The sequence below is a fragment of the Oncorhynchus mykiss genome, chromosome 5 (assembly GCF_057628025.1).
Source record: "Oncorhynchus mykiss isolate SJ-2025 chromosome 5, ASM5762802v1, whole genome shotgun sequence".
NCBI classification, from domain to species: domain Eukaryota; kingdom Metazoa; phylum Chordata; class Actinopteri; order Salmoniformes; family Salmonidae; genus Oncorhynchus; species Oncorhynchus mykiss.
The window spans coordinates 27,294,687-27,309,237 of record NC_143026.1 but is presented as its reverse complement, the minus strand read 5'-3'; the positions used below and the strand labels follow the sequence as shown (position 1 = coordinate 27,309,237).

Here is a 14,551-nt window from a genome sequence, read left to right as displayed (position 1 = left end):
GGCATACACATCACTGACGATCTGCAATGGTCCACCCCCATAGAGAGTGTGGCTCAACAGTGCCTCTTCAACCTCAGACTGAAGAAATTTGGCTTGGCCCTTAAGAACCTCACAAACGTTTACAGATGCACAATTGAGAGCATCCTGTCGGGCTGCATCACCGCCTGGAACTGCAACTGCACCGCCCGCAACCGCAGGGCTCTCCAGAGGGTGGTGCGGTCTGCCCAACGCATCACCGGGGGCACACTGCCTGCCCTCCAGGACACCTATTGCAACCGATGTCACAGGAAGGCCAAAAAGATCATAAAAGGACATCAACCACCCGAGCCACGGCCTGTTCACCCCGCTATCATCCAGAAGGCGAGGTCAGTACAGGTGCATCAAATATGGGAAATAAATTCTGAAAAACAGGGTTACTCAACCCTGCACCTTAGAGGCTGCGGTCCTATATACATAGACATGGAACACTAGTCACTTTAATAATGTTTACATACTGCTTTACTCATTTCATATGTATATACTGTATTATATTCTACTGTATTTTAGTCAATGACACTTCGATATTGCTCATTCTAATATTTATAAATTCCACTTTTTATTTTTATTTTACCTTTATTTAACTAGGCAAGTCAGTTAAGAACAAATTCTTATTTTGCGATTTGTGTGTATTGTTGTGAATTGTTAGATATTACTGTACTGTTGGAGCTAGGAACACAAGGATTTCGCTTCACCCGCAATAACATCTGCTAAATATGTGACCAATAAAATTTGATTTGATAGCCACATTAGCAGCTAATTAGCGTTTCATTTTTCGGAGGTAAATATATTGATAAATGTGACCTTGTCCTAGAGAGATTTACATGTGTCAAAACGTCACCCGAGGAAAAGCCTACACAAAACACAGCCCTTTTTTTCTATAATCCCTTATGAGAAAAATTAATGGTGGAAAAACGATTGGAACCATTTACCTGTTTGGCCGCTAGGTGTAATGGGTGATATGGCTCATACCGTTGTACTCTATAGTGTAGGAGGTGGTATAGTATTTACGTGGTTACATGCAGTAGAGTAGGCAACAACAGAACACCGATGTGACACCTCTCTTTAAATTAAAGCTTTAAGTTCGTGCGCCTGCGCAACATTTCGGTGCTTGGAGAGTAACTGGAGGCTTTTTAGAGACCACCATTGATACGAGGATTGCTCTGCAAAGAAAAAATAACTACTACTCAAGTCCATTTAAATTATTACGAGATGCCGCTAGCCTAATTATCGTGAACTTGCGTTGGAACAAATTACAACACATTATTGAACGGGTTGCAATGGAGCCAACGATTTCCTCCGTACACAAACAAAACCGAGGCTTCTGTTTTTAAGGTGGATATTTAAGCTAGCAGCTACCTAGCCAGTCTACATTGGAGTTAGTATCTTTGTAAACACTGCGTCAGTTGTGCTAGCTAGCTAACTACCATAACAAAGAAACATGGGACTCGTATATTGTTGAAAGGAGGCAGACTCCTTTCCATACGTTAGCTAAACATGCGAGAAGAAAATCGTTCTTTCTCAGGAAGGCAGCCAATGGCAATCGAAAGACGAGGTGAACTTTCCAGCTGTGCCTACTTCACGGAGGAGAAAGGGACATCCGAGAGAGATCTGCAACCCTGCAACGCTTTTCATTTTACCTCAAAATAAAACCCTGAGGTTCTGGAGCGATGGAAACCGTGGGGAAATTCGAGTTTAGCAGGAAGGATTTGATAGGACACGGTGCATTTGCGGTGGTGTTCAAAGGCAGGAATAGAGAGGTGAGGCGACGATGTGGCATTTTTTTAAACGTGTTTTAATGTATTTTTTCTAGATCTAACAAGATTGTATCAATTTAGCTATTATTCAAATTAAGTCTTCCCGTATGCATTGTTCATCATGTTTCTCCTACGTTTGTAGAATTTGCTCTGATGTTGTTTTAGTACGACCTTAAATCGAGAGGCCTGGCAGCTGAAGGATGTGATCGTCTGGGTTGATGATGAAAAATATCAACAGCCATTTGCAGATGAAATGTGATCTTTTGAGTCTCATGATGATAATTTATTACAAGTGTATTATGAACATACATTAGTATTTTTCTTTAACAGTTTGGGCGGTGGGTTTGTGATGGTCTAACATCTAGGCTAGAATTATAATTTTATGTTGAAGTGGGTGGGTAGGGTGTTGTGAAATGATAAAGAGGGGAAAAATTGCTATTCCAAAAGACCAAATGTAAGTATTGACCACAAAGGCATGCTGAGACATGTCTGTCCAACATCAACACACTTCATGCTGAGGGAGGATTCTGGTCCATGGGAAAATGGAGCCAAGCCTGCTATACATTCCTCTATATGTTGTCACCATGCCTCTTATAGCTAGTAGGTAACTAAGGATTTAAGTCCTGTGTCCATGGGTAATTCCTTCGCTATATAGTAGGCTACCTTACCACTTTCACTATTTTATGTTCCATGCATTTCACCTATTAACATTCTTTAAACAGCCTTACAGGCATCCAGAAAATTCTAGTCAAACTGCATTATAATTCATCATTCTTGTTTGTCTGTCTTTAGAAACACGACTGGGAGGTGGCCGTGAAATGCATAAACAAGAAGAACTTGGCAAAGTCTCAGACCCTTCTGGGGAAAGAGATCAAAATTCTCAAGGTAAGGCAACCAGTTTTATTTTTGATGTAGTATATTCAATCATTTCCATATGTTCACTCAAATTGAGTTTTTATTTGCAACGAACTAACATTTCCTGTTTATTTTCCCCAGGAACTAAAACATGAAAACATTGTTGCATTACATGACTTTCAGGTATGTATTATTAAACCAAATACATTTTTAAGAAATGTGTGGACAGGGCAAGATTTCTACTATGGAGTTTGAACTTCTGTTTATACTAAGTTTAAAGCGTGTCATGTTGTTCTTCCATGTCCCAGTTGTCATATCAGCCAAGAAGAGCATTTGTGCGTGTTGGTGGAAATTCTAATTTTGACCCACTTCTGTTAATTTAATCTTTGTTACATCACTTGCTGATTGTGACCAAAGTTTGATCATAGGCCTGTTTATATTGTAACGACCCTGGGTTTATAATCGCGGATATCAACTCTGCCGCTTGAGCATGCTTTTGGGGCACAGTTGATAGCGCGCTGGACTTCGGGCTAGAAGGTCAAAGTGCCTGCTCCCTCCCTGCCTGTTTCATTACAATATTATTATAAAAAACTTTTTGCCAATGATCTACATTTTTATTATTCATGGTCTTCCTACACATGAAAAAATTGACAATCATGAATACTGGAGCAGCTTCAAAATATCCACATCTTACAACACAAATTGGCCCGACCCAGTGTAGCTTGATCTGTGCTAATTTTAAGACACATTAGTTCATTTGACGATCCTTTCCGCCTCAAGCAATAACAAGGTCACGGTCAGGTGGTAAAAATGGTTCCAGAAACTGGAATGTCACATCCCACTGAAGGGTGTTGGTAGCCATCTTTCTGTGGTCCCACTATGAAACCATATGGCTCTAAGTGGCGATGATTGAAGATGATCTCATACAGGCGTGTTCCAGTAGTCAGAGAAGTCCTTTTTTACATCAGCAGATTTCACAAAGTGCCTATACAGAAACCCAGCCTAAAACCCCAAACAGCAAGCAATACAGATGTTGAAGCACAGTGGCTAGGAAGAAACCTAGTGATGAACCAGGCTCTGAGGGGTTGACAATCCCCTTTTCGCTGTGCCGTGCAGATATTCTAAGAGTACATCTTCAAGATGTTCAAACGTTCATAGATGACCAGCAGGGTCAAATACTAATCAGTGGTTGTAGAGGTTGCAACAGGTCAGCACCTCAGGAGTTAATGTCAGTTGGCTTTTCTTAGTTGAGCGTTCAGTTGTCAATGCCAGGAGGGTTGCCATTATTGATCGCTAAAAATTATTTTTACACCTCTCCCTCACTAAATTTACAAAATTGACATCAGAACAGCGATTACTCACCACAAACTGGCAGATGCTTTTTTTTCCTTTAACAAGTCCGACGAGCCCGACGTGAAGGACATACTGCTTTCCTAGGAATAGGCCCAAATCCCTGTCATTTGCATGAAGAGAAGATGGAGAAAAAGAGGACAGAGGTCAGGCTGCCTTCTGAGAATTCATAGGCGATCGAGTAAACCCCCACTGCCTTCTGTTCTACTAGTTAACATGCATGCATCATTGGGGGGGGGAATCGCCGACCTACAAGGATGTTTAACCTACCAACGTGACATTAAAAACACATTTCTTAGACTTCACGGAGTCGTGGCTGAACGACAACAATATCAACATACAGCTGGCTGGTTATACACTGTATCGGCAGGATAGAACCGCGGCGTCTGGTAAGGCAAGGGGGGGAAACTATGTATATATGTAAACAACAGCTGGTGCTAGATATCTAAGGAAGTGTAGAGTGTAGAGTATCTTATGATAAGCTGTAGACCACACTATCTACCTAGAGTTTTCATCTGTATTTTTCGTATTTTGCGTATACCACCACAGACTGATGCTGGCACTAAGACCGCATTCAATGAGCTGTGGTCTGCTATAAGCAAACAGGAAACCGCTCATCCAGAGGCGGCGCTTCTAGTGGTCAGGGACTTTAATGCAGGGAAACTAATGTGCAACCAGAGAGGGGAAAACTCTGGACCGTCTTTTTTCCACAAACAGAGACGCGTACCAAGCTCTCCCTCACCCTCCATTTGGCAAATCTGACCATAATTCTATCCTCCTGATTCCTGCTTACAAGCAAATATTAAAGCAGGATTCACCAGTGACTTGGTCAATAAAAAAGTGGTCAGATGAAGCAGATGCTAAGCAACAGGACTGTTTTGCTAGCACAGACTGGAATATGTCCCAGGATTCTTCCGATGGCATTGAGAAGTACACCACTTCAGGCATTGGCTTCATCAATTACAAGGGCGTGTACTGCGAGCCTGCGCTGACCAGCTGGCAAGTGTCTTCACTGACCTTTTTAACCTCTCCCTGTCCAAGTCTGTAATACATGTTTTAAGCAGACCACCATAGTCCCTGTGCCCAAGAACACTACGGTAACCTGCCTAAATGAATACCGACCGTAGCGCTCACATCTGTAGCCATGAAGTGCTTTGAAAGGCTGGTCATGGCTCACATTAATACCATTATCCCAGATACCCTAGACCCACTCCAATTTGCAGATCCAGAGATGATGCAATCTCTATTGCACTCCACACTGTCCTTTCCCACCTGGACAAAAGGAACACCTATGTGAGAATGCTGTTCATTGACTACAGCTGAGCATTCAGCACCACAGTGCCCTCAAATCTCATCAATAAGCTAAGGACACTGGGACTAAACACCTCCCTCTGGATCCTGGACTTTCTGACGGGCCGCCCCCAGGTGGTAAGGGTAGGTAACAACACATCTGCCACACTGATCCTCAACATGGGGGGCCCCTCAGGGGTGTGTGCTTAGTCCCCTCCTGTACTCCCTGTTCACTCATGACTGCACAGGCAGGCACAACTCCAACACCATCATTAAGTTTTCCGATGACACATCAATGGTAGGCCTAATCACAGAGGGAGGAGGTCGTGTGGTGCCAGGACAACAACCTCTCCCGCAACGTGATCAAGACCAAGGAGATGATTGTGGACTACAGGAAAAGCAGGACCGAGCATGCCCCCATTCTCATCGACAGGGCTGTAGTGGAGCAGGTTGAGAGCTTCAAATTCTTTGGTGTCCACATCACCAGCAAACTAACTTGGTCCAAGCACACCAAGACAGTCGTGAAGAGGGCACAACAAAACCTATTCCCCCTCGGGAGACTGAAAAGATTAGGCATGGGTCCTCAGATCCATTGCTAGCGGTCTTCAGCTAACCGGTCATCAGCTAACCTTTAGCTCGGAAAGCTCTCGCCAGTTCGAACAACGCGACTCTAACCAGAGCATAACGGACCTATTTATTATTTTATTTTATTTTTCATCCCCGGATTCCCATCGCAAACGGAACATTCTGAGCTCCTGGGCTACAATATCCAGACCCACGACCGGTCCATCGATGTCACTGCATGAAGAGGAATAAACAGATACCCCCATCGCGACGTCCCCAAAGGCTAACTCTCTAGCCCTTGCTATCTCCTTGCTTGCAAACTCGGCCTGCTAACTGCTAGCTTGTTTAGCCCGGTCCGCTAACTGCTACCGTGTTTAGCACCGTCTACTAACTGTTAGCTTGTTAGCACAGGCCTGCTAACCGTCTGAATCGCCGCGCCCCAAACACTCACTGAACCCATATTTACTTTCTATCCCTTTTCGATTTTTAATTTGTTTATACCTTCCGGTAACCTGCCTCACCCAATGTGATACGGAACCGCTATTATCTTTACATTTTTAGAACACACTCAAGAACCTCCAGAAGCTAACCAGCTAACTGGCTACAAGCTATTTGGTCATTGTTAGTTTTCTAACCTGGATAACACTCGCCAGTCCAGCTTCCCTGCCCCATCCACCGCTGCCCCTTGGACACTGATCACTTGGCTACATAGCTGATGCATGCTGGACTGTCCATTAATCACGGTAATCCATTCTGCTTGTTTATGTTTTATCTGTCGGCCCCAGCCGCACTTAGGCTCTGTGTGTAGTTAATCCGACCCTCTGCCTAATCAATCGCCATTCTACCTGCTGTTGTTGTGCTAGCTGATTAGCTGTTGTCTCACCTACTGTTTTAGCTAGCTCTCCCAATTCAACACCTGTGATTACTGTATGCCTCGCTGTATGTCTTTCTCAAATGTCAATATGCCTTGTATACTGTTGTGCAGGTTAGTTATCATTGTTTTAGTTTACAATGGAGCCCCTAGTTCCACTCTTTATACCCCTGTTACCTCCTTTGTCCCACCCCCCACACATGCGGTGACCTCACCCATTACAACCAGCATGTCCAGAGATACAACCTCTCTCATCATCACCCAGTGCCTGGGCTTACCTCCGCTGTACCCGCACCCCACCATACCCCTGTTTGCGCATTATGCCCTGAATATATTCTACCATGCCCAGAAACCTGCTCCTCTTATTCTCTGTCCCCAACGCCCTAGGCGACCAGTTTTGATAGCCTTCAGCCGCACCCTCATACTACTCCTTCTCTGTTCCGCGGGTGATGTGGAGGTAAACCCAGGCCCTGCATGTCCCCAGGCACCCTCATTTGTTGACTTCTGTGATCGAAAAAGCCTTGGTTTCATGCATGTCAACATCAGAAGCCTCCTCCCTAAGTTTGTCTTACTCACTGCTCTAGCACACTCTGCTAACCCTGATGTCCTTGCCGTGTCTGAATCCTGGCTCAGGAAGGCCACCAAAAATTCTGAGATTTCCATACCCAACTATAACATCTTCCGTCAAGATAGAACTGCCAAAGGAGGAGGAGTTGCAGTCTACTGCAGAGATAGCCTGCAAAGTAATGTCATACTTTCCAGGTCCATACCCAAACAGTTCGAACTACTAATTTTGAAAATTACTCTCGCCAGAAATAAGTCTCTCACTGTTGCCGCCTGCTACCGACCCCCCTCAGCTCCCAGCTGTGCCCTGGACACCATTTGTGAATTGATCGCCCCCCATCTAGCTTCAGAGTTTGTTCTGTTAGGTGACCTAAACTGGGATATGCTTAACACCCCGGCAGTCCTACAATCTAAGCTAGATGCCCTCAATCTCACTCAAATCATCAAGGAACCCACCAGGTACAACCCTAACTCTGTAAACAAGGGCACCCTCATTGACGTCATCCTGACCAACTGGCCCTCCAAATACACCTCCGCTGTCTTCAACCAGGATCTCAGCGATCACTGCCTCATTGCCTGTATCCGCTATGGAGCCGCAGTCAAACGACCACCCCTCATCACTGTCAAACGCTCCCTAAAACACTTCTGTGAGCAGGCCTTTCTAATCGACCTGGCCCGGGTATCCTGGAAGGACATTGACCTCATCCCGTCAGTTGAGGATGCCTGGTCTTTCTTTAAAAGTAACTTCCTCACCATTTTAGATAAGCATGCTCCGTTCAAAAAATGCAGAACTAAGAACAGATATAGCCCCTGGTTCACTCCAGACCTGACTGCCCTCGACCAGCACAAAAACATCCTGTGGCGGACTGCACTAACATCGAACAGTCCCCGCGATATGCAACTGTTCAGGGAAGTCAGGAACCAATACACACAGTCAGTCAGGAAAGCTAAAGCCAACTTCTTCAGGCAGAAGTTTGCATCCTGTAGCTCCAACTCCAAAAAGTTCTGGGACACTGTGAAGTCCATGGAGAACAAGAGCACCTCCTCCCAGCTGCCCACTGCACTGAGGCTAGGTAACACGGTCACCACCGATAAATCCATGATTATCGAAAACTTCAACAAGCATTTCTCAACGGCTGGCCATGCCTTCCGCCTGGCTACTCCAACCTCGTCCAACAGCTCCCCCCCCCCCGCAGCTACTCGCCCAAGCCTCTCCAGGTTCTCCTTTACCCAAATCCAGATAGCAGATGTTCTGAAAGAGCTGCAAAACCTGGACCCGTACAAATCAGCTGGGCTTGACAATCTGGACCCTCTATTCCTGAAACTATCCGCCGCCATTGTCGCAACCCCTATTACCAGCCTGTTCAACCTCTCTTTCATATCGTCTGAGATCCCCAAGGATTGGAAAGCTGCCGCAGTCATCCCCCTCTTCAAAGGGGGCGACACCCTGGACCCAAACTGTTACAGACCAATATCCATCCTGCCCTGCCTATCTAAGGTCTTCGAAAGCCAAGTCAACAAACAGATCACTGACCATCTTGAATCCCACCGTACCTTCTCCGCTGTGCAATCTGGTTTCCGAGCCGGTCACGGGTGTACCTCAGCCACGCTCAAGGTACTAAACGATATCATAACCGCCATCGATAAAAGACAGTACTGTGCAGCCGTCTTCATAGACCTTGCCAAGGCTTTCGACTCTGTCAATCACCGTATTCTTATCGGCAGACTCAGTAGCCTCGGTTTTTCGGATGACTGCCTTGCCTGGTTCACCAATTACTTTGCAGACAGAGTTCAGTGTGTCAAATCGGAGGGCATGCTGTCCGGTCCTCTGGCAGTCTCTATGGGGGTGCCACAGGGTTCAATTCTCGGGCCGACTCTTTTCTCTGTATATATCAATGATGTTTCTCATGCTGCGGGCGATTCCCTGATCCACCTCTACGCAGACGACACCATTCTATATACTTCCGGCCCGTCCTTGGACACTGTGCTATCTAACCTCCAAACGAGCTTCAATGCCATACAGCACTCCTTCCGTGGCCTCCAACTGCTCTTAAACGCTAGTAAAACCAAATGCATGCTTTTCAACCGTTCGCTGCCTGCACCCGCACGCCTGACCAGTATCACCACCCTGGATGGTTCCGACCTTGAATATGTGGACATCTATAAGTACCTAGGTGTCTGGCTAGACTCTAAACTCTCCTTCCAGACCCATATCAAACATCTCCAATCGAAAATCAAATCAAGAGTCGGCTTTCTATTCCGCAACAAAGCCTCCTTCACTCACGCCGCCAAACTTACCCTAGTAAAACTGACTATCCTACCGATCCTCGACTTCGGCGATGTCATCTACAAAATTGCTTCCAACACTCTACTCAGCAAACTGGATGCAGTTTATCACAGTGCCATCCGTTTTGTCACTAAAGCACCTTATACCACCCACCACTGCGACTTGTATGCTCTAGTCGGCTGGCCCTCGCTACATATTCGTCGCCAGACCCACTGGCTCCAGGTCATCTACAAGTCCATGCTAGGTAAAGCTCCGCCTTATCTCAGTTCACTGGTTACGATGGCAACACCCATCCGTAGCACGCGCTCCAGCAGGTGTATCTCACTGATCATCCCTAAAGCCAACACCTCATTTGGCCGCCTTTCGTTCCAGTTCTCTGCTGCCTGTGATTGGAACGAATTGCAAAAATCGCTGAAGTTGGAGACTTTTATCTCCCTCACCAACTTCAAACATCTGCTATCTGAGCAGCTAACCGATCGCTGCAGCTGTACATAGTCTATTGGTAAATAGCCCACCCATTTTCACCTACCTCATCACCATACTGTTTTTATTTATTTATTTTTCTGCTCTTTTGCACACCAATATCTCTATCTCTACCTTTACATAACCATCTGATCATTTATCACGCCAGTGTTAATCTGCATAATTGTAATTATTTGCCTACCTTCTCATGCCTTTTGCACACAATGTATATATAGACTCCCCTTTTTTCTACTGTGTTATTGACTTGTTAATTGTTTACTCCATGTGTAACTCTGTGTTGTCTGTTCACACTGCTGTGCCTTATCTTGGCCAGGTCGCAGTTGCAAATGAGAACTTGTTCTCAACTAGCCTACCTGGTTAAATAAAGGTGAAATAAAAAAAATAAATAAATAAAAATCCTGAAAGTTCTACAGCTGCACCATCGAGAGCATCACTGCCTGGTATGGCAACTCCTCGGCCTCCGACCGCAAGGCCCTACTGATGGTAGTGCACACGGCCCAGTACATCACTGGAGCCAAGCTTCCTGCCATCCAGGACCTCTATAAAAGGCGGTGTCAGAGGAAGGCCCTTAACATTGTCAAATACTCCAGCCACCCTATTCATAGACTTCTCTCTGCTACCGCATGACAAGCTGTGCCAAGTCTAGGTCCAAGAGGCTTCTAAACAGCTTCTACCCCCCCAAGCCCTAAGACTCATGAACATCTAATCAAACCTACATGTACATATTACCTCAATTACCTCGACTAACTGGTACCCCCGCACATTGACTCTGTACCGGTACCCCATGTATATAGTCTCGCTATTGTTATTTTACTGCTGCTCTTTAATTACTTGTTCCTTTTATTTCTTATTCATATTTTTGAAACTGCATTGTTGGTTAGGTGCTTGTATGTAAGCATTTCACTGTAAGGTTGTTTTTGGCGCATGTGACTAATAACATTTGATTCGATTTAGTTTCCACATTTTTTCAATAGCCTTTCAATTTGTTCCTATACTACAAACTTTTCCAAAACAACAAACCGAGCTCTCCTTAGTTCTGCGTTCAACAGGAAGTGACGAGAACACAAGTTGCAATTTCGAAATTTGGTTGTGCATCAGCAGTTTTACTCTTATGTCGGTCAATTAGCCCATGTCAGCTAACATTTTTGGGATTACTAGCTATCTAAATTTGTTATCATTGTTGAGGCCCCTCATTGTCGGGGCCCCCATTGATTTTGTTAGTCTCACACCAATATATTAAAAACTACAAATATTTCAGGATGCGGGTACGCAGACCCGCGAGCAACTGCGGCCCCTTGTGATGAGTTCAGATTATTTGTGGGACTCCGCCCCCATCAAAGTTGCACATCCCTGATCTAGATCATTAGGCTTGCCTTGTCTTTTCCTATTCCACCAGCTTCAAAGTCTTACTATATTTCATGCTACAGTATTTCTATAAGATAGGTTTTGTATTTACCTTTGCTGCAGTTAACCTCGTAAAACCATCCAGAAATCTCGGAAGTTTACATTCTGTTTCGCTACAGTCTGGTAATTTTCGAGGCTAGGCTGATTTAGGCCTCTGGGCAAACATACATGTATGTTTGACCTGTGAGGTAAACACAGTTCTGTGCATCCCTGCATGATATGTGCTGCAGTTCACTGGGCTCCTTGCTACATGTGAGTGGCGTGGTGTGTGGAGAAGAAAAGCCATGCCCTGTGTTAAGCTCCTGTGTTGGCATGTGTTAACACCTGGCTGGCATGTAGGCCTACACTCCTCTTGGCACGTAGCATTGGGGAGGAGCGCTGTATGCATCATTTTCTATTGTATGCTGGTTGTCATAAACAGGATATGCTAGCAGGTCAGTAAGCCAAAACCACCTTGGGCAGACATACTGTATCTCTGTCCCTGCCTGCCTGGCAAAGTACAATGGAAACCAGATGGCTGGCTGCTATCTGGCCAAAAAAACAACTTCAGAAGCTTTGACTCAGCAGTAGTTAACTCTGAGATCAGCCAGTACTCTAGCTCTGATTGGCTGTCGAAAGAGACCTAGACATGGAGAAAGAGCAGGGTCATCTGTTTCTATGTGAAGGGCTTTTTGAAGTGTGCTGCACTGTCTTGTTTTCATAAGGCATGTGCCATGGCTGACAAGCTGTTGGTAAAACGTAGAGAAAAAAAATGGTTGCCAGGGCTCAGTAATGCCCATTTGTTTTCAGTGTCAAAGAGCAGCCAAGCTACTAGGGCCTGGACGATACCAGTATCGTGATACTCGTTAGTATCGTGGCAAGGAAACAAAACAGGCTGATTTAACTTCTTTAGGAAAACAGCCCTAATGTTGGAAACAAACATTATGTTGTCATCCAGGGTCACATTTTATGTATTTTCCAAGCTATGTAGCACACAATATTTGACATACAGCAGGTTTTTAAAGGACCACAGAGTTTGGTCTGCTTCTTGTTTTAATATATTCTGATACTGGTATCGTCACAGCCCTACAAGCTACTGAGGTGGGCCTAATATGGCGTACAACTCTAATTGTTTGTTTGTGCTTTGGAAGATAATTTGTTTTGGTTTCAGACAATAGACTTGTACCATCTCTTTAACAGTGAACCTCCCTGGTGGTCCAATATTGCCTTTGTCAACCAAGTCAAGCTGTCCCCCCACAAAAACCCAATTAGCTTTAATGCAGATGCCTCTCTGAAATGAACGCTCAGACACTGCATACAGTAATTTTTAATTACAGTGCTTTATAATCCATTATACTCTTGACATGCCAACTGTTGCTATGGGAGAAGACGAGCCTATCCGTTTCTAAATTGAACTTTCCTGTTTGTGTGTCATGCAGGCAGCCCCCATATTCATATGGCTCTGTGGCACATTCATGGTGCTTCTGAATTTTAATTAGTCAGGTTAAGCCTTGCTCCCAATATGTTCTATGATGAGCTCAGTTCTATCGGTGTGCTACTTGTGCTGAAGGCAGCAGTACTGGAGAACCCTGTAGAGGTTAGCTTGCTAGATGTTGATCCTCTCCACCTTTAGCTGAATGAGCGTGATTACTCAGATAATCGCTTTAACATGGTTCACACTTTATCTGTCACAACAGGGGGACCCTCTGAACTCTTCCCCACTCCTGGTCTGCACTAACCTCTGTGACCCCCAGGCAAACACGGCCCATACTGTTAGCTCAGCATGGATGGCCCAGGGACTTAGTGTAGTGATGTGCCGTTGCTTCTATCTTTGGTTTGAGCTCAAACAACTTAAAAAGCCAGTTGTCATTGTAGTGGATTATGTCAAAGAAGATGTAAGTTCCAGTGAGGTAGACTTTAATTTGACTAACATACATTTTTTGATTACATATTCTTCTCTACAAATGTCCCTGTTTAGAAGTCATCTTTCTTAATTTACCCTACCTACTCCAGTGAAGCAATGACTTTTTACTTAAGTCACAGAGCACAAGTAGGTGTGTGCCTTCATCAACTCCTGCTCCATAACACATTGTCACAGATCCGATTGTTCCAAGTGGCCAAAGTGTTGACATGCGAAAACCTCCGACACCTGGATGTATTGCTCTTTCCTTTTTGTCCTCTGCACCCACCCTGACTTGTGTGTGTTTGTCTCTCTCTAGGAAACGGCCAGTTCTGTGTACCTGGTCATGGAGGTAAGCTTGTTCGACATAAGCACCCCTGCTCTAACTCGACCCTTACTGAGACTGTAATTAGCTAGGTCCTTTGGCTCGCAGGAGACATGTGCATTGGGGAGAGAATTAACTTCTGTATAAAGAAGGGGAAAAAAGCTACAGATCCTCGGTTGTGCCTAATCAAATTACAATCAGACCTCAGGACAGCTATTGTGTTCAGTTAGGCTTAGGGTTGAACAATTCGGGGAACTTTCTATAATTCCCTGGTTTCCCAAAATCCCATTTGGAGGAATCAGGAGGGTTGGTATATGCAGGAAAACAGGAATCCTCCAACATGGATTTCTGGGGGAAAAAAGGGAATTTATTGAAACGTCCCAGAATTTTACAAACCTATTTACAGTGGCAAGAAAACGTATGTGAACCCTTTAGAATTACCTGGATTTCTGCATAAATTGGTCATAAAATTTGATCTGATCTTCATCTAAGTCACAGCAATAGACAAACAGTCTCTAAACTAATACTACACAAACAATGATATGTTTTCATGTCTTTATTGAACACACTGTGTAAACATTCACACTGCAGGGTGAGAAAAGTATGTGAACCCTTGGATTTAATAACTGGTTGACCTTCTTTTTGGCAGCAATAACCTCAACCAAACGTTGTCTGTAGTTGTGGATCAGACCTGCACAACGGTCAGGAGGAATTTTGGACCATTCCTCTTTACAAAACTGTTTAAATTCAGCAATATTCTTGGGTTATATGGTGTGAACCGCTCTCTTGAAGTCAAGCCACAGCATCTCAAATCGGGATGAGGTGAAGGTGTATTTTCTTCTGTTGAAGCCATTCTGTGTTTTGGGTCGTTGTCCTGTTGCATCAC

At 44.7% G+C, this 14,551-nt stretch overlaps 1 protein-coding gene across 41 annotated transcripts in view; it reads left to right on the top strand.

Annotated features, from left to right (window-relative positions):
- Positions 1-926: 926 nt before the first annotated feature.
- The window catches only part of ulk1b (unc-51 like autophagy activating kinase 1), a 37,048-nt gene continuing 23,423 nt past the window's right edge, over positions 927-14,551 (top strand). For 15 of the 41 annotated variants that reach the window (XR_016495966.1, XR_016495958.1, XR_016495965.1 and 12 more), the window contains exons 1-4: positions 982-1,796; positions 2,586-2,678; positions 2,790-2,831; positions 13,660-13,692. Coding sequence is in view for 21 of the 41 variants with exons in the window: in XM_090234340.1 (XP_090090466.1) it covers positions 1,707-1,796; positions 2,586-2,678; positions 2,790-2,831; positions 13,660-13,692 (258 nt within the window). In the remaining 20 variants the exon portion in view is untranslated. Of the gene's footprint in view, positions 1,797-2,010; positions 2,398-2,585; positions 2,679-2,789; positions 2,832-13,659; positions 13,693-14,551 lie in introns of those variants that run through there. The other 26 variants (XR_016495960.1, XR_016495967.1, XR_016495959.1 and 23 more) reach the window with 9 other exon arrangements.